Source organism: Lissotriton vulgaris, chromosome 8 (genome assembly GCF_964263255.1).
Source record: "Lissotriton vulgaris chromosome 8, aLisVul1.2, whole genome shotgun sequence".
Taxonomy (NCBI): Eukaryota; Metazoa; Chordata; class Amphibia; order Caudata; family Salamandridae; genus Lissotriton; species Lissotriton vulgaris.
This window is the reverse complement of record NC_141696.1, coordinates 546,515,340-546,534,628: the sequence shown is the minus strand read 5'-3', so window position 1 is coordinate 546,534,628 and position 19,289 is coordinate 546,515,340. Positions and strand designations below refer to the sequence as shown.

Below are 19,289 nucleotides of genomic sequence, written 5' to 3'. Positions count from 1 at the left end.
ACATACTTAAACTCTTGTCACAGCCGTCATAGTATCATGTTAAAACCGCTTTGTGCTTCTCTACGTGAGAAAAAAACATTCCCCAACCCGAGATAGAATAAATAGTATGCTGTATCCTTGAACAGCTGTGTGTTTGGATCTTTTGTTTGTGGTCTATTTTGTGTAACTCAGATGTTTTGCAGGTCACATAAAGAAACAAGGATCCAAGAAGAAAAGTGCAGTTAAGAAGGATAAGCAACAACACAGAGAATGTCCTCAACATTCTGTTCTGGAAGAGATTATTCAGAGGAAAGTGTTGGACCTTCGACGATGGTACTGGAGTCTTACTGGTTTTGTTTAACAATATTTATGTGACTTAAACAGTTTTTTAATCATGAGCCATAAGAATTGGAAGTGTACGAGACACGTTTGATGTATTGTTCTATTTGTTGTCTTTTATGGTTTTACTGTGAAACTGCTTAAAAAGTAAACGATGATGACACAAACAGGCTTTTGGCAATAAGGTAGGCGTTCATTTAGCATGGTATTGGGAACAAGTGATTCATCAGAACAAATATGTTCTATACCTCTTAAAGAGTGCTTGTTTACCCTAAAGGGTGTCTTGCACATGGCAAAACACTGATCACACTCGGATATTAAAACATACAGAGCAACCAAGTTTTTTAAATTGCTTTCCCAATTTCAAATGGTCAGAAAAACATCAACTGTATCATTCATGTGTTCTTTAAAGTGGAGCAGGAATGACAAAAGCCGACTTTTATGTTGCCTCCCTATGTGTATAGATACTATCAGTGCATTAACAGCAGTGTTACAATCTTCAGTATTCTGGCAGCAGAGGAGCCACTTTCAGTTGACAAAAAACTGTATTTAGAAACATCCCACATTCACATTAATTTTGAAGCCAGGAGTTTTCTAATCTAGAATTGAAACTCAAAAAGCACACGCTTCTACCTTTGCATTTAGAAAATATGACCATTTTCACAATCTACTTTTTTGGCCTTTTCGATAAGTAGATACCTATGAGGCTTTTATTCAGTATGAGGGGCATTCAACATTTATTACCTCCACAAGAATTTACCTTCGGATGCCTATAGGATCTGTTGCATGTAAACTCTGATAGCCCATTTATAATGTGCGATTCAACCATGAGGTGTAAGCAATTTCCATTGTGTTCAATTTAAGTCAAATTGCACAATTTTAATTCTCAGCAAATAGATGCAAGAAAGTCCAAATACAAGTTGGATAAAAAAGTGAAAATTCATCAATAGGAGGAGGCTGAGTGGATGAACCTCCGTTGTCTCAAGCTAAATGCTGAGAAAACTGAGGTTCTTATCCTTGGCAAGTGTAGGAAGCTGGCTCTGTATATACTATACCAAAGTGAGGTATAGTGTGCACAGAGTCCAGTGGAACCCCAAAGGTAGGCAGAGTTAAAGTTAAATAGCACCTCTCACTCTCTATCTGTGGTAGTGTGGTTGAGCAGTAAGGCAGTATCAGAGTACAGTGTTAAGCATTTTTTTGTACACGCTCAGTGAGAAAATGAATTTGCACACTCAGACTGAACTTCAGACCAATTGTTTTTGTATGAAAATATTCTCTTAGTTATTTTATTTCCTAGAACCAAGCAAGCCTGGCACAGGTAAGTGATAAGTATTTTGCAGTAGATGTACAGTTTGGATTGCAATTGTAAATGCACTTTGTTTTGACTTACAGTATTGTTTCTGAGAAATGCAATGCTTTGTACATACAGTACATATACTTTGTATAGGATTTTCAGTAAGATTACAGGTGAGTTAATTTTGAGATTACTTTTCTGAAAACAGACAACTGCGAGTGGCCCCTTAGGGCAGCCGGGTGCAGAGTGCTGAGGCCCTATGTTATCCAATGGGGAATGGGGGCCTCTGGTTAGTGGCTGCTGACGAGCAGGCCACAAGGTTGTGGGAGCCAAGCTCCTGGTGTTAGGCTCAGGGCAAAAGGGGATCCTGTTTAGCACAAAAAGGGTACCCACACCGGTGCAGGGGCGGCTGGGTGCAGGGTGCTATTTTAGCGTCAGGTGCCCTGTTGTTTTCAATGGGGATTTTTGGTTTTGGTTTTCTGGGAGAACCCAACAGCTGGACAGGTAAGCTGGAGGGCCCGGGGATGTAGGTGCACCTCTGGTTCTCTTCTCCAGGGTGCAGGGGGGCTGGATGCAGGGGTGTCTTTTGAGGTAGGATTTCACCTTAGCGGGCCACTCGCAGTTGTGAGAGGGTCTCTGTGCAGAGGCTGCAGGCGACGTTGGGAAGTCCTGGAGGGGTCAACCCAAAGTGGACTCAGACTCTGGAGAGCTGGGGGACATCGCTGGGACCGGTGGGCCACTCAAACTCGGGCCGTAGGCGACGGGTGAAATGGTGGTGCCAGGTGTCAGGTTTCTTTTTCCTTAGCAGACTCAGAGGGGGAACAACCGTTACAATGCGACTTTTACAACGCACTACCGTTACAACGCATTTTTTACAACGCAGGATCCATTACATCGCATGGCTTTACAACGCATGACATTACATAGCAGATGCTATTACAACGCATGCCATTACAACGTAAGTATAGGTAAGTATATAATTTTATTTTATATTTTATTTTTCATTTTTTATTTAATTTAATATTTAAAAAAATTAAATATATTAATTTATGTATTTTAATATAATAAATTAAATATATTATTTTAAGTAATGTTTAAAAATATGTTTGAGTATAGGAGTATATGTTTTGGGGCACTGAGGTATATGTTTTGGGGTGTTTGGGTTTTTTAGGGTTCAGGGCTAGGTTTGGGTTTTCGAGTACAGGGGTATTTTTAAGTTTCAGGGTTGGGTTTGGGGGTACAGGGGTATTTTTAGGTTTCAGGGCTGGGTTTGGTTTTTGGGGTATAGGGGTATTTTTAAGTTTCAGGGTTGGGTTTGGGTTTTGGGGTACAGGGGTATTTTTAGGGTTCAGGGCTGGGTTTAGTTTTTGGGGTACAGGGGTATTTTTAGGTTTTAGGGCTGGGTTTTGGTTTTTGGGGTACAGGGGTATTTTTAGGTTTCAGGGCTGGGTTTTTTTTCGGGGTACAGGGGTATTTTTAGGTTTCAGGGCTGGGTTTGAGTTTTGGGGTACAGGGGTATTTTTAGGTTTTAGGGCTGGGCTTGGTTTTTGGGGTACAGGGGTATTTTTAGGTTTCAGGGCTGGTTTTGGGGTACAGGGGTATTTTTAGGTTTTAGGGCTGGGCTTGGTTTTTTGGGTACAGGGGTATTTTTAGGTTTCAGGGTTGGGTTTGGGTTTTGGGGTACAGGGGTATTTTTAGGGTTCAGGGCTGGGTTTGGCTATTGGGGTACAGGGGTATTTTTAGGTTTCAGGGCTGGGTTTGGGTTTTGGGGTACAGGGGTATTTTTAGGTTTTAGGGCTGGGTTTGGTTTTTGGGGTACAGGGGTATTTTTAGGTTTCAGGGCTGGGTTTGGGTTTTGGGGTACAGGGGTATTTTTAGGTTTTAGGGCTGGGTTTGGTTTTTGGGGTACAGGGGTATTTTTAGGTTTCAGGTTTGGGTTTTGGGGTACTGGGGTATTTTTAGGATTCAGGGCTGGGTTTGGTTTTTGGGGTACAGGGGTATTTTTAGGGTTTAGTTTTAAAATAAATCTTTTAATTTAATTTTAAAAATTAATTTTTAAAATTTGATTATTTATTAATAATAGTTCTTTATTAATAATAGTTCTTTTAAAAATAAACTTAAAGTAATATATGTTAAAATTAATTATTTTAAAATAATTTAATTTATTAAATTAATTAAATTTAAATTAATTTCATTTTTTTTTAAAATAATATACTTACCTATACTTACGTTGTAATGGCATGCGTTGTAATAGCATCTGCTGTGTAATGTCATGCGTTGTAAAGCCATGCGATGTAATGGATCCTGCGTTGTAAAAAATGCGTTGTAACGGGGTGCGTTGTAAAATTTCGCGTTGTAACGTCATACATCCTGTCTTTCTTTGGTGTTTCTTCAGAATAGAGCTGCTGTTCACAGGAAATCCGGTCTTTGTTGAAGGCAGTCAGTCTCCCAGGGGTTCTGGAGGTCACTGGTTGCAGGAGAAGGGGATTATTGGCGCAGGATCTCTGGAAACTGCATACGGGCCGGAAGGGCTGAGGCCAAGTCAGTTGTTCTCTGTAGTCTCCTCTGCTGGGCGTCTTCTTTCGTCCTTTTTAGGTTTTGCCTGGCGAAAGATGCGCTCTGCGCATCTTTTTCGCGCAGGCGAAAACCTAATGACTATAGTAGGGGAGACAGGAACGGCCCCCGTCTTCCATTGGCTAGCTCCATAAATGGAGGCTAGCCATTGGAAGACGGGCCTGTCCGTCAATGCCGGACCAGATTCGGGGGCGTTCCCGAGAATTTTTGGCTTTTGGCTACATCACGCTACGTCAGCCAAAAGCCGGGAACGCCCCCGAATCTGGTCCTGCATTGCCGGCACCCGCCTTCCTGCTCGGGGCCGTGAGAAGGAGCCTCGCTTAGAGCGCGTGGAGCACTTTTGCTGACCTCTAAAGCCGGTGCCCACCCGGCAGTGTCCCTTTGTTTCCCCGCCGCGGCCCCCGAAGCAGAGTTCCCCAGAAGGAAGCAGCCGTCCGCCTCCAGCCAGGGCCGCGCTGGGATTGGCCCAGTCGGCCGAGCCTCCGCCGCGTCATCGGGAAGAGGAGTGGAGAGCGGGAAGCAAGAGATCTGCGGGAAGCTGTCCAGGTGAGTGTTTTTTTTTTTTTTGTTTCTTACGCCTGCCCTGACTTACTGTGTATCTCGAACGTTGAGGGCACAGTGACCTCTGACCCATTGTAGGTATGGCAGCGACTTTAGTCACGGTGTGCATGTGCCATCTTAAAAAGTCACTCGAGGAGGTAGCTGGCGGAGGGACGAATTGAAACGCGTCTGTATGACAACCCTCTTGCACACGTATGACACCGCTACCTGCACCAAGCCTATGGGTATCGGCATTTTTACTCGCGCCGTTTCCACATATCATTTTCCCCCTCATAAAGTTGACTTCCGGAGAAAAAACAGGAGTACAAAAATTAATTGGCTTGAAAGCTTTGTAAATTAATCTAGAAAGAAGGAAAACAGAGCAGTCAACGCTAAACAATTCCAGGAGAGTCCATTTCCAAGCACATAAATTAGATAATCAAATGAAAAATGTGTGAAACAAGCATTACACAGACAACCACTGGTAAAATTAAAATAACATTTGCAAAGCCAATAGGTCTCACCTATGCAAGAGCTATTGGCTTTGCTAATATGTTTTAGCAATATTGTACACCAGCGTGGGTGCTTTTCACCATGGCTAAAAGTTAGTGGCATAAAGCAGAGTGGAGTGTCGTAAGGAGGAGTAGAACGGAGTGGCATAGAGTGGTGTAGGGTACAGTTGAGTGGTGTGGAGTGCCATGGAGTGGCAGAGAGTGGAGTGGTGCAGAGTAAAGTGAGGTAGAGTGCAATGATGTAGAGTGCAGTGACGTAGAGCGTTGTAGAGTAGAGTGACAGAGCGGAGTAGATTGTTGTGGAGTGGCATAGAGTGGAGTAGTGTAAGAGAGTGTAATGTATAGAGTGTAGAGTGGAGTGGCATAGACTGTCAGAGTGGAGTGGCATAGAGTGGAGCAATGGAGTGGAGTGTTATAGTGGTATGGAGTGGCGTAGAGCAGGGGCGTAACACAACCCTTCCGCAGCCCCCGTGGTGTGGGGGGCCCCTAAGCTGCAGGGAGCCCCTCAGCTTAGCACTTCGGACGGAGAGTAGAACTGAGTACTGTTGTAGAGTGGCACAGAGTGGAGTAGAGTTAAATGGAGCAGTAGAGCGTCATAGAGCAGAGCATCGTGAAGTGTCGTAGAGTGGACTATACGGAAGTGGAGTAAAGTGCAGTGGTACAGAGTAGATTGGCGAAGGGTGCATTGGGTTTGAGTAAGGTGGTGTAGAGTCCATTGACATAGAGTGCAGTGATGTAGAGTACAGTAGTGCAGAGTAGATTGTGGTAGCATAGAGTGTAACATCATGGAGTGGAGTGGTGCAGAGTAGAGTGCAGTGGCATAGAGTGCAGTGGCATAAAGGAGATTGTTTCAGAATAGAGTGAAGCGGCGTGGAGAGGTGCAGGGTAGAGTGCAGAGGTGTAGAGTAGAGTGGCGTAGAGTGCCGTGGCATAGAGAGGGTGTTGTAGAGTGCAGTGGCTTGGAGTGCAGTAGTACAGAATAGATTAGAGTGGCATAGAGTCAAGTGATGCAGAGTACAGGTCCAGCCAACGGGCTAACTCAATAATAAGATCTTCCAGGTCTACCTCTTCACAACCGTGGTCTACAAAAGATCTCACGAACCAGAAAAGAACCCTTAACAAGAAGAGAAGATCACTCAGGCAAGGGTCTAACTCCTCTTCGCTTGCAGAAATAAACACTTTACGCAGTCGGTCTAAAAAACAAATTTGGCAAGCAAATCAAAAGTATGAGGAAACACTCCAGACTGAAGTTTTCTCGGCCTGCCGAAATAAAAACCCAAGGGATTTTTGGACCATTATTAACCATCTCAGTAGTGGGTCATACACCATCAATATAATTAATTGGGAATAATGCTACATCAGAAAATTAGATTGCACATATCAGCTTTTTGTATAATGTTTCAACAAAATCTCCCACCCAGTACTCCTTTATAGCAAACAAAAACCTGTGCAAGGAAGGCCTGAGGCGACAGAAGTGCGAATCCTTCAACATGCAATATCCTCCAAGGCCACAAGAATACCAAACCTGATTCAGAAAAGCAGAGCAAATAGAGCCGCCAGTTCAAAAGGCTCCCCTTCATCAGTATTCGAACAAGCAGGATTCAGAATTTTGGTCTATGTTTCTGGAAAAAAACTTTTTAAAACTTGAGCAGCCGCGAATCTTCTACAAAATGTCTCTTTACAAAGCTGATTTCCACTCTGTTATCAGCCTTGGGAGAAAAGGGTACCTTCCACCCCCACCCCCTCACACACATCTCTTTCACCCTCCAACATTGAGGCCTCAACCCCACATTGCTCTGAGAGGTTGTATAAAAAAACAAGTTTTAGCCCCAAAAAATGAATGTAGCCCTAAGTCAGCCTTCCCCCCCTTGCCCCTCCACTCGCTTTCTTCTGTCCCGTGGCAGTTCAGCACATGCCTCAGTAAAGAGAACGTGTTCAGCGATTCTGCAGCAGCAAAAACAGCTTATCACATTTTTACATTTCCGGTGCCTGCCTGAATTGAGGCTCACCCCTTCCAGGACTTTGACGTTTCGTGTCCACCCTCTTTACCTTCACCTCTGCATTCCTCCCATGCTGCGCTTATAGGGAAGGGGCTGAACTCAGTCCTTCGCATTATGTGGCTGTCTCAGCTGCTGGCATTGCCACGGTCCCCCATAAAGGCTTTTTAACCAGCTAAAACCTCTGGAGAGCGATGTGGACCACTCCAGTGTCGCACTGTATTTGAGAATGTGAAAACGTCTGTCTTTGGCTACTACATCCTGCCTTGGCTTTCTAGCAGGGTATGTGTATAAATGCCCAGTATTGACATTTGAAAGTATACTTCAGGGATGCGTGTATGCATGTGCAGCAGGGTTTGTGTGTGCTTTGAAATCTGGGTATCTTTGTCTTCAAGGTGAGTGTGTGTGAGTGTCAGCCTACTGGGAGTATGTACTTCTGTCTAAAGGGGATCTGTGTGTCTGTACATGCGAACGTCTGTGCATGATAGAGTTTCGCCATTAGTGTGTCTGCACTGTGATGTGCCTCTGTAGGGAGGGCTGTGTGGTACTGTGCAGGGGTGGGTGCATCTGTGTAGTGTGGTTGTCTCTGTGTAATTGGGTTGTCTGTATTTCCAGTGGTTAAGCAATAGGCGAAGACAAAATGTAAATACCCATTGGTAAAGAATTAGGAAGACAGCATAGAGAATTTCCAGGTTTGAGCTAATAAGACAGAATCAACAATATTTTGGCGTATAGACTCAGTAACAACTGGTGAAAGAGGTAATGAATGTCAGTGCTGGAAGTGAAATTAGTGCACACCCATAAGGCCTACTACCACATTCAAAATAAAAGCAGTTTTTTTATGGACTCTGCTTGTGCCTCCGTGTGCCTCTGTTGCCTGCTTGTGCCTCTGTGTGCCCCTGTTGCCTGCTTGTGCCTCTGTGTGCCCCTGTTGCCTGCTTGTGCCTCTGTGTGCCCCTGTTGCCTGCTTGTGCCTCTGTGTGCCCCTGTTGCCTGCTTGTGCCTCCGTGTGCCCCTGTTGCCTGCTTGTGCCTCCGTGTGCCCCTGTTGCCTGCTTGTGCCTCCGTGTGCCCCTGTTGCCTGCTTGTGCTGTGTGGGTGTGTGTGGAGGGCTCTGTGTGGCTGTGTGTGTGGGAAGCTTTGTGTGGCTGTGTGTGTAGGAAGCTTTGTGTGGCTGTGTGTGTGGGGGGCTTTGTGTGGATGTGTGTGTGGGGGGCTCTGTGTGGCTGTGTGTGTGGGGGGCTCTGTGTGTGTGTGTGTGTGTGTGGGGGGGCTCTGTGTGTGTCATTTGCGGGAGATAAAGCTAGTGGCATTGTAAATGACAATGCCATTTATTTATGTTAAAAAAAATTAATAAAAATAATGTCAAGAGCAATGCCAATAGCTCTAACTTTAACAAAGGCAAAACCATTGCATTGTAAATGCTTGTTCTTCTTATGTTGTGGGAATTTGAGTTCTTGGTTCAGGGTTGCCCCCTAACTACTGTATTTAGGGGGGTTTTAGGGGTCTCAAGGCTAGTAGCCAATGGACTAGTGACCTTAGGGTGACTACACCCTTGGTGTGCTCACCCCACGCGGGGGAGTGAGCAAAATCCCTAATCCTGTTTGGGGAGTGCCTGCCATCTGCAAGATGGTGGGCACTGAAGAGTGGGCTTCACCTCGCCTCCCCCACCTGAGGGGTGTAGTTGGCAGAGGTGGGCACACCTTCTGGGCTAGCTAGTTTTTCCTGCCTGTTTTCCCGCCAAAAAGGAGGGGAGACAGGAAGGGGGCCTGCTCCTGATAGCATGAGGGGCTGGGGGTCACATTACAAAGGCTGCCAGGCCTTTGAAGCTTCCCTGCCACAGATGGCTCTTTGACCTGGGGGAGGTGTGAATACCTCCTCCTAGGATAGGCTTTATTTCTGGGCTCAGGGAGTGAAGGCTCCACCCTAGGGCTGCAGAAACATGTCTCGTGGTGGTAGGCTGATGTGTACCAGTCAGGCAACCCACCAAAGCCTGGTCTTTCTTCAGGGGGCATCTCTAAGATGCCCTCTGTGAGCATTTTTCATTAAATCCCACACTGGCATCAGTGTGGGTTTAATGTGCTGAGAAGGTTGATACCAAACTTCTCAGTTTTGAGTGTAGCCATTATGGTGCTGTGGAGTTTGTAATAATAAAATACCTGCACCATATACTCTTTTTTTTTTTTGTAAAATTTTTATTTTTCAGTGAACAAAAAGAACAAAAATAAAACATACCACACCGGGAGCACAGATAATCCCACACAGTGGGAAATAGAGTGAATCAGGACGGAGGCAGCGATGCAATGCTGAAAGAAAGATCAGGCAACAGGCCCGTACATTCGCAGGAAAGGAGTAGCTATATAAATTGCCCCATAGGAGCAGAGTCTTTACGAAATCAAATAGTCCCTTCAAGCAGGTCTACTGACAGTCCAAGAAGCACAAAAAAGGCATCGTCCGCTGAGATAAGGTGCCCCGGTTGCAGCACCAAAAAGAAAGAACACAACACCCCTTACCCCCCCCCCCTCTACCCCCCGTGACGGCGACACACACACCCCCCATTCATTCAGCATGCACACTAAAGTTGAAAGAGATATAAGGTCCTCAATGATGCTGGGCACACCGCCGAAGGCAAACCAGTGGATAGAAAGGACACCAAGGGGCCCCATATGTGCTTAAAGTTTTTGTAATTGCCGAGGAAGATGTCCGCCATTCTTTCCAGACTCAGAAGCCTCCACAGTCTCGCATGCCAAAGGGAGACCGCCGGTGCCTCCCTCCGCTTCCAAGCTGCCGCCAGTGTGAGCTTGGCTGCACCCAAGCAAAGCCATAGAATCTTCTTATCCGCGCGTGTCTGGTGCTCAAGACCGGGGTCCCGTAGGCCCAGGAGCACAAAAGCCAAAGAGTTGTCAATAGGGTATCGCAAAATATCCTTGATATGAGAGAGAATCTCATCCCAGAATGGTCTGATGATTGGGCAATCCCACCAAATGTGGCGGAAGTCCCCCAGAAGGCCACAGCCCCTCCAGCACCTATCTGAGGTAGCCGGGTAGATACGATGAAGCCGGGCCGGAACCATATACCACTGCATGAGAGTTTTTAAATGTGCCTCCCTCAGGTGGATCGAGTGATTGAATTGGGTCAGATCCCTCCACAGCGCCGACCATTCCCCATCGGTGATTTCCCTCCCCACCATTTCCTCCCACTGCTCCATATAACGCAGCCTAGGAGACAAAGCAGATTGAAGCAGCAGTCGGTATAGGAAGGAGATGGCTCCCTTCATGGTGGACGTCTTCAGCAAGAAAGCCTCGAATTCGGAAGGAGGCCGCATAGCTGCCTCCCGCACCCCTGGTGACGTGGCCCAATGTAGTAATTGGATATGCCTGTAGTTATCAGTTTGCGGCACCTGGTAATCCCGCATGCAATTAGCGAAGGTCAGAGGATCAGAGCCGTGAAACAGATGGAGCAGCGCCCTGCATCCACCTTCTCTCCACGCTTCAAAAGGCCCCTCGTCAAGTGCCGGCGGGAAGGCCGGGTTGAAGTGCAATGGAGTGAACGGAGATGGGAAGGTCGTCCACCTCTCATCACCCACCAAAGTGTCCCACACTTTCAGCGTAGTACCCGTGGGAGTACTGAGGTACGCATTCACTGGGCGATCTCTCTTCGGCTTCCTGGCTAAATCCCAGATGGACCGACCCGCCACGCTACGGTCCATATGTAGCCAGTGTTTCTCAGAGAACTGCTGCGACCATTCCACTATGACCCTCAATTGGGCAGCTTTATAATATAAGTGCAGGTCTGGAAGACCAACCCCGCCTTCAGATCGCAGCCGGCGCAGGAGTGCGAACGACAGACGCGCCCGACCCCCCTGCCAGACAAATTTCAAGATCATCGTTTTGAGTTGCCGACAGAAAGAGCTTTCCAGTGGGATAGGCAGGGCCTGGAAGAGATACAAGTATTTGGGGAGGAGAACCATTTTAAGCGCGTGCACCCTACCTAACCAGGACAGGAATTTAGGCTTCCATCTCTCCAATTCCGCCCGCGTCTTTGCCAGCAGGGGCGGGAAGTTGGCCACGAACAACCTACCCACCGTAAGAGTCAGGTGAACTCCCAGATAGAGAATCGAGCCCGAGGCCCAAGCCAACGGCGTCAATGGCCTCACCTGAGCAACATCGGCCTGCGACAAGGTCAGATTCAGAATGTAAGATTTGCCATAGTTAACCTTGAAGCCAGCCACTCCCTCAAATTCAAGCAAAATATCCCGGACACAAGGTAGGGAACCAGCAGGATCAGCCACCGAAAGCAGGACATCGTCCGCGAATAGGGAAATCTTGTGTTGCTCACCCGTGAACGGTATGCCCTTCACTCCTTCATGTTCCCTCACAGCCATTGCTAGGGGCTCGATGCTGAGCGCGAATAACAAGGGGGAGAGGGGACACCCCTGTCTGGTGCCCCGCGAGTGTGGAAAAAAGGCCGACAGGTGGCCATTCACAGCCACCCTCGAACGTGGGCTACAAAAGTTCGCCTGTACCATAGTAATGAATTTATCAGAGAAGCCGAATGCTCGCAACGTGTGAAACAGAAAGCCCCAATCCACTCGATCGAAGGCCTTCTCTGCGTCTAGACCCACCAATACAGCCGGGATGCGGAACCTGTCTGCTTTTTCGATAAGGTGAACTACTCTACGGGTATTGTCGTGAGTCTCGCGGCCCTTAATAAAGCCGGACTGGTCCGGGTGTATGATCGCCGGAAGCAGGTCCTGGAGACGGCTGGCCAGAATCGCCGAATAAAGCTTCGCATCTATGTTAAGCAAGGCTATGGGACGGAACGAAGCACATTGCTCCGGGTCCTTCCCCGGTTTCGGCAAGACCGTAATCACCGCCTCTGCCATAGTCCCTGCGTTCACTCCGGATGTCGCCATATCATTAAAAAGGGTAACCAGAAAGTCACACAACTCAATCGCATACGTCTTGTAGAAGACCGCTGTGTACCCGTCCGGTCCCGGGGCCTTATGTAATTTCAAATTTTTGATGGCGGAGAGAACCTCCTCCCTCAAGATCGGCGCCTCCAACACGTTGTTCCACTCACTAGAGATCTGTGGTAGCGGTAAACGTTGTAGAAACTCCCGTTGCGACGCAGCGTCCAGGGCGTCGCCCGTGTACAGATCGGCGTAAAAGCGTACAAAAATGTCCACCTTCACCCCGTCGCGATGGTGTAGCACTCCCGCGGAGTCTCTAATCCCCCCTACGTATTCCCTCTCCCTCCTGTCCCGCAATTGTCGTGCCAAGTGTCTGCCGACCTTGTTGCCGCAAGAGTATGATTGACGCCCCAGTCGCAGGAGAGTGAGCTCGGCCCTATTGGCATAGTGTGCCTTCAACTTGCCCCGTACCGCCGTCAACGGGCGGAGGGTCACTCTCGAGGGGTTTCTTTTGTGAGCCCGCTCGAGCTCGAGTACCTCAGCCTCCAAGGCATCACGTTCCTTCCTCCGCAATGTGTTAAGCTGCGAGTTGAGACCCAGGCACATGCCCCTGATCGTTGCTTTAAAGGCGTCCCACGTGGTCGCCAGCGAAGTGTCCGACGGAGGATTGAGGTCAAAGAATTCGCGGATAGCAAGGCGCAATGCCTGGTTAGATACATCGTCCCTGACCACCGACGCTGGAAAGTACCACTTCCGACACGTAGCGTTAGGCGGCGACCAACGAAGATTGAGCACCAAGAGACTGTGGTCCGACACCGAGATCGGAAGAATGGCGGCATCCAGCACGTTCCCACGAAGGGACTGGCTAAGGAAAATGTAATCCAAGCGGGAATAGGAGTGATGCACGTGTGAAAAGAATGTATAGTCCTTCGTGGAAGGGTGAAAAAAACGCCAGCCATCAACTAGTCCCAGCTCCCCCACCCCTTGCTGCGTGGAACCAGAAAACACCCCTGTACCCGCCCTGTGTCCCCCTGAGCTGTCCAGATCCCTGTCCCACACCAAATTGAAATCCCCCAACAGGAACAAGTGCCCTTCTGCAAAGTCACCTACCTTCACCAACAGGTCCTGCAAATACTTATTCTGGCCAGCATTGGGCAAATACACCACCACAAAAGTGCACAATCGCCCTTGTATAAGACCTTTAACCATGAGCCACCGGCCCTCCCTGTCGTGACGGACCTCCACAGGTTGAAAGTGCAATGCTGCTCTGAAGAGGAGTGCCACGCCCCTGTGTTTCGTGGCAGCGGAAGACCTATAAATAATGGGATAGGCCCTATGGCGGAGCCTCATCTCATCCTTCCGTGCCAAGTGTGTTTCTTGCAGTCCAACAACATCAAGGTGGTGGTCCACTACATACTTCAAAACCTTCTGCCGCTTCTGTGGTGAATTCATGCCCTTAATATTCCACGTCCCTATACTAATCGGCATAACAAAGATAAACCCCAGGAACCGCTCTCAGTACGCCAAGTGTCCCCCTCCCCACAGCCAGGCCAGCCCCCACAAAAGCAATGACCAGCAGTCGCCAATCTACCAGTGCTACAGCATCCACAACATTAAAGTACACGCACACCCGCAGCCACACTTCAAACGTCCCCCCAGTCCAACCGTCACGGGTCCCCCCCCAACATCCCGAACACCCCAACTCCCATCCCCGCCCCAACCGAGTCTCAACCAAAAACAAGAGCAGAAACAAAAAACTAAATGCAAAATCAGTACTCATCATGTCCAGAAGGCCGAAGTCCGTAGGAGGCCTTCCGTCCAGGAAGCAGGCCGGAGGGACCAGTACACTATCCCCCATGGCCATAGTCGAGGGTGTCTCCTCCAAGAGTACTTTCATACCCCTCAACCAGAAGGCCCGAACCCCTCCGGCGCCGATCCATCAAGATAAGGAGGTCATGCCGCTCCGGAGCTTTGCTGCGAGTCGGCTAATGTGGCCGATGCCACCGACGCCACAGCGCTGCCCAGCTCTTGTAAGCTGGTAAAGAGGTCCGGTCGCTGTCGGGCAGGCGAAGCACCCACCCTCTGCCAGGAAGATGAACGGTGGCGCCTCCGAGATGGAGAAGCAGTCGCGGCCTGTGAGGGCGGCACATCTTCCAGGCCCAGAAGTTCCTTCGCTGCTTGAAGCGTGCGGATTTGAGCAAGACGATTCTGCCACCGGAAGATGATCCTAAACGGATGACCCCAGGAATAGGCGATGCCCCGTTCTCTCAGGAATGTGGTCACCAGGCGGAACTCCCGCCGCTTCTGCAGGGTAGAGGCCGCCAGATCCTGGTCCAGTTGGGGGCGGTGGTCCCGGAATTGTAGCGACGTGAGTGTTCTGGCCTTGCGGAGGATCCGCTCCTTAAGCTGGAAATCATGGACGCACACAAGGATATCGGGGGGGGGCCCCCGCCGCGCCGGGGCAGCCCTACCCTATGCACTCTGTCCATCTGAATCTCCTTTGTATCCTCTTCATCCAATATTTGGAGGAATAATTCCTGGACATATCCCCGCAGGTCCCTCGCCTCACCGTCCCATGGCACCGCCCGTATACGGATGTTGTTTCTACGGGAGCGGTTTTCCAAGTCCTCCGTGTGCAACTGCAGGTCCAGGTTTTGCTCGGTGAGGCGAATGATATCCTGCTGCAGCAGGTGCACGTCGGTGGCTACACTTAGGTCTCGGTCCTCCAGGGTCGCCACCCTCTCGCCCAAGCCGTCAACATTTCTTCGCACCTCCTGCAAATCGGAGGCTAATTGCGCCCGGAGTTTGGAAATGTCCTCCTTAATGGAGGCAAAGAGTTCAGTCATGAAGGCTTTCGTCGCCGGTGCTTCGTCATCCGACTGCTTCGATGTTCCACTAGCTCCAGGGGACGCCGGTTGCTGGGAGGATTTCAGGGCATTATCCTTTCCCTGGGCCCGTTTGCGTTGCGCATTAGACATGGCGGCTCACAGCGTCCCGACCAAACTCGAAGGCGGTCCGCGGCGCTCGGCCCAGGCTAGAGCGGGCGTCCACAACTCGAGTACCAGGCTTCACTCTATAGTCCGCAGCTGTGTCGAGCTCCACGTGTACGGCAGTACGAGCCGCGGTCCTCACACGTGCACAGGCAAGCAAGAGTCCAACGGCGGCCACGCGCAGGTGCTGTCGATGACTCCCAAGCTCCCTCCGGTCCCCACGTGGCTCGGGTCTCGCCGGGATCCGTTGGTCCGGTGTCGCTCACTACCTCCAGGCATGGGGAGGGAAATCGCTACCGCACAGGGCCATCACCTTCAGAGTGCAAATGTCTCGTACCACCCCCTCGGCGACCACTGTGGGGCTCTGAACGCCAAGCCCCGCGGATCCGCACACCTTGCGGGCTCCAAGTCACAGCTGCCGCTAGACCTTCCGGCCCGATGACACAAAGCGTCCCTCCACCTTCTGCTAGCTTCGGCGTTTCCAGGCGGGACTTCAGGGGCTCCGCCCTCCTCCTGCGCCGGACGTGGAGATCAGGAAAGGCCGGGGTCACACAGGCCGCGGAGTCTGGTCGATCTCAAGGGCGATCTCGGGGCCTCACCGCTCCAGCGACCGCACCAATGCAGACCGCTACGTGAGGCAGACCTCCCCACTACTTTTGAGGCGGGTTCGCTCCCTCAGGATCGTGCTATTAGAAGCTTTGTCGGATCAGCGCCGGAGCAGCTCGAAAAGGCGTCCTACTCCGCCGCCATCTTGGCCACGCCCCACCATATACTCTTAATGGCAGCACTGCACTTACAGTGTCTAAGAATGGACTAAGACACTCTAGGAGTACAGGGCTCATGCACCTGTACCCTCACCACTGGTATAGGGCGCCCAGCTAGAGGGGTGACTGATCTATGCCAGGGCAGTGGGTTGTAGGCATGGCACACAGGAATGTGTGCCATGTCGACTCTTTATTTTGTTCCGTACCAAAACATGCAGCCTGCAAAGGAAGTGTGTGTGTGTAAAAGGTACAGGGCCTCTAAGGATGGCACAATAAGTGCTGCAGCTCTTAGAGGTCTTCCCTGGTCACAGTTCCCTGGGTACCTGTGGTACCATTTACCAGGGGATGACCTTTGACCAGAGATGTCTATTGGGATAGTTTTGGGGAAAGAACACAGGCCCTGGGAACCTGATTGGCAGGGACCCAGGGCACATCAAGTCAAAAAAGCATCAGTAGTCTAGCAAAAAGTGGGGGGTTACTGCAACAGAGCCCACTTTCCTACAGCAAGCAGCCTTCGATTTGGTTTACAATCTGGTGGCCGGAATAGCTTGGGCCTCTAGAGTTCAAAATCTCGGTTTCTTGTTTGACTCAAAGCTCTCATTCAATAGTCAGATCTTTAGCCCAGCAGGACAATTCTTTGGGATCTTAAAAACTTTTAAATAGATCCTCGGAATTCTAAAAGATGCAGTCAAGAAGACATTGGTCTAGGCTCTGAAAATGTCCAAACTGGACTACTACAATGTTTTATATCTGGGTTTCTCACAGCCACGACTGATGAGACTCCAATATGTGCAGACTCAGCAGCTCGACTGTTGTTAAATCTGCCAAGACGGGGTGGCGTGGCTAACTGCCGGGCAAGGTTGCTGCGTAGTCAAGGAGCTCCGAGGACGGCGTAGTCCTTAACATCAATCCGACCAGAAATCCGTTACAGTACAGCGCTCCAGGGACCTGCACTGAGGTCCGGGACAGGGTGGCACCGATCGGTGTGCAGCTGTGATAAATCCGCCCTCTGGGACGGACGGGAATCGTGTGTGCCTGGATGCGGCCTAACACCGGGCGGAAACTGGGGCCTAAATTAGTCCACAGGCCGGAGAACGAGGCGAGGAGTTAGCGGAGCGTGGAAGGAGGAGACCCGACGGCGGGAGCTGCAATTTGAATCAGCGCGATGCGCTGTGGCTGCGACACCCCCCGGGGGACCCCAAACTTAATTGTGGCGTTCGAGAAATGACACAGCGAGCAGCAACTACGGGGTGAGGCCCACAGAGTGCACAGCAACGGCGGGCTCGAGTGGTGGCAGGCAGTGAGTGAGATCGGCCTGGGGGCAGTGGTGAAGTACATCCTCTGAGCAATACAGGAATTTGGGGGCACGGGATGACACAGCAGCAGTCATCCTAAATAATTATCCATTTACTGCCGATTTTCCCCCCCTCCCCAATCCCTGCAAGAAGTGAGCGCTAGCACGGAGCGGGGCAGGGAGCCCACGCCTGACCCTAACAGCCCCTGTGCATAGTTACGAAGTGATATGAGAAGAATGCGTGGGCTACAGGGCGAGAGCCACAGGCACAAGAGCGAAAGTGAGGCCGACCACAAACGCAGACTCCAGAGAGCCGGTTGCTGGGCGGCAGTGGCGCACTAGCCCGTTACAACATCACTCTGCTCATTGAGGCCTTTGGGGGACCCCGGACTTGGCGACTGGCGGGGCACACCACCAGAGGGACAGGGATCGCCACGTCGTGCAAAGCATAACCCTCCACTGGTGAAGACACCATGTCGGGCAGGGGCCCACGGAACCAGAGCACACAGGCAAAGCTGGATAAATATGCGTATGATAAAGGATCCCCGCCACTCCCTGAGGGGCGCGCCTCATCGGGCAAAGGGTCGGATGGAGATGGGGCGAAAAAGGTGACACTAGAGGACATTATGGTGGCCCTCTCAAGTGTACAGACCACAGTGGGGTCTATCTCTACGGACGTCAGCTTACTCCACGCAGATTTCCAGAAAATGGCAGACAGGGTTAAGGAGGTGGAGATTGTCCCAAAATCCTTGGTGACGGATACAAATGAGTTGCAGACGGCCATGTCCCGACTTGAGGCCGAGAATAAACAACTGTCGGAGAAGCTCAGCGACCAGGAAGGGCGCTCCCGCCGGAACAATGTACGCATTCTTGGTATTCTGGAAAGCGAAGGGACTCAAGCAATGGACCTATATGTGGAGGAATCGGTGAAAACTAGACTGCAACCGAAGGGCCTATCAACTTTTTTCGCAGTGGAATGAGCTCATAGGGTCCCGGGCGGAAGGCCGAAAACGGGAGCTTCCCCTAGGCCGGTACTCGCCAGACTATTTAATTTTAGGGATAGGGATGCCATCCTACAAACAGCGAGAATCTCCCCACCAATTAGAATCCACAACTCGACAATTGCCTTCTTCACGGATTACACAGTGGCAGTCTCCCGGCGACAGCGAAGTTTCATGGAGGTGAAAAAAGCTCTGCGGGCGCAGGAAATTCCCTACTCTATGATATTCCCAGCACTGCTAAGGGTGGTGGCGTAGGACAAGACGTGGTTCTTCGAAACACCAGAGGTGGCCTATGATTGGCTGGAAGGATGGCGGAGAGTGGAAAAGCAGCATTGCGGGCAAAAAAGCCAGCAGCACCGGGAGGAAGAGAAAGACACCGGCAGCCAAGGTTTACGACGTCTAGATCCGGAACACTCGCCACGATCAGAAACAGAAGAGGCCGTCCAAGAATGACTTTGCTACCCCGACTGTACCCGAGAGAGTGATCCTCTGCAAGGTGCCGCAGTCGTGCCGCTCTTGGATACCGGACTGAGGCAGGCCCTGGAGAGGAAAGAGGACTGATGCTTTCTTTGGACTCTTTACCGCTGTCAAGCAAGTACTATGGTTGGGTTTGGGAATAAGCACTCTGCTGAGTTGGGGTGGCAGGCGGTTTCAAGTCCGTTAAGCAGGGAGGCAGCTCAGTGAATTCCTCCAAGCCCTGCCGGAAGGTGACCTTATTGTGGGAGGGGACTTCAACGCTATAATAGACGGATACCGGCCCAGATCCCCATCGACCTGCACGTCTCGCCTCCAGGGCTTCACAGAGGCATTGGGCCTAATAGATGTCTGGAGACAAGCACATCCCACGACACAGCACTACAGTATCACTCAACGGTGCATAATAGTCTGTCCAGGATAGACTACTTTCTAATGTTGAACACGACCCTACACAATGTTACAGAGGTAGACATCAGACCCAGGGGTATCTCAGATCACTCTCCGGTGCTGCTGACGTTCTCCAACCGACGGAGGTCTCGCCGGAGGATATACCCTATCTATCCTGGGTACCTCCATATTCCCCAAATACGAAAGGAACTACGTACGGCCACAAAACA

At 50.2% G+C, this 19,289-nt stretch overlaps 1 protein-coding gene across 1 annotated transcript in view; it reads left to right on the top strand.

Moving 5' to 3' along the window:
* Nucleotides 1–19,289, top strand: part of BIVM (basic, immunoglobulin-like variable motif containing) — a 219,415-nt gene that overhangs the window by 60,136 nt on the left and 139,990 nt on the right. Inside the window, exon 3 of the mRNA XM_086933329.1 lies at nt 183–312. Coding sequence (XP_086789455.1) covers nt 183–312 — 130 coding nt within the window. The remainder of the gene's footprint in view (nt 1–182; nt 313–19,289) is intronic.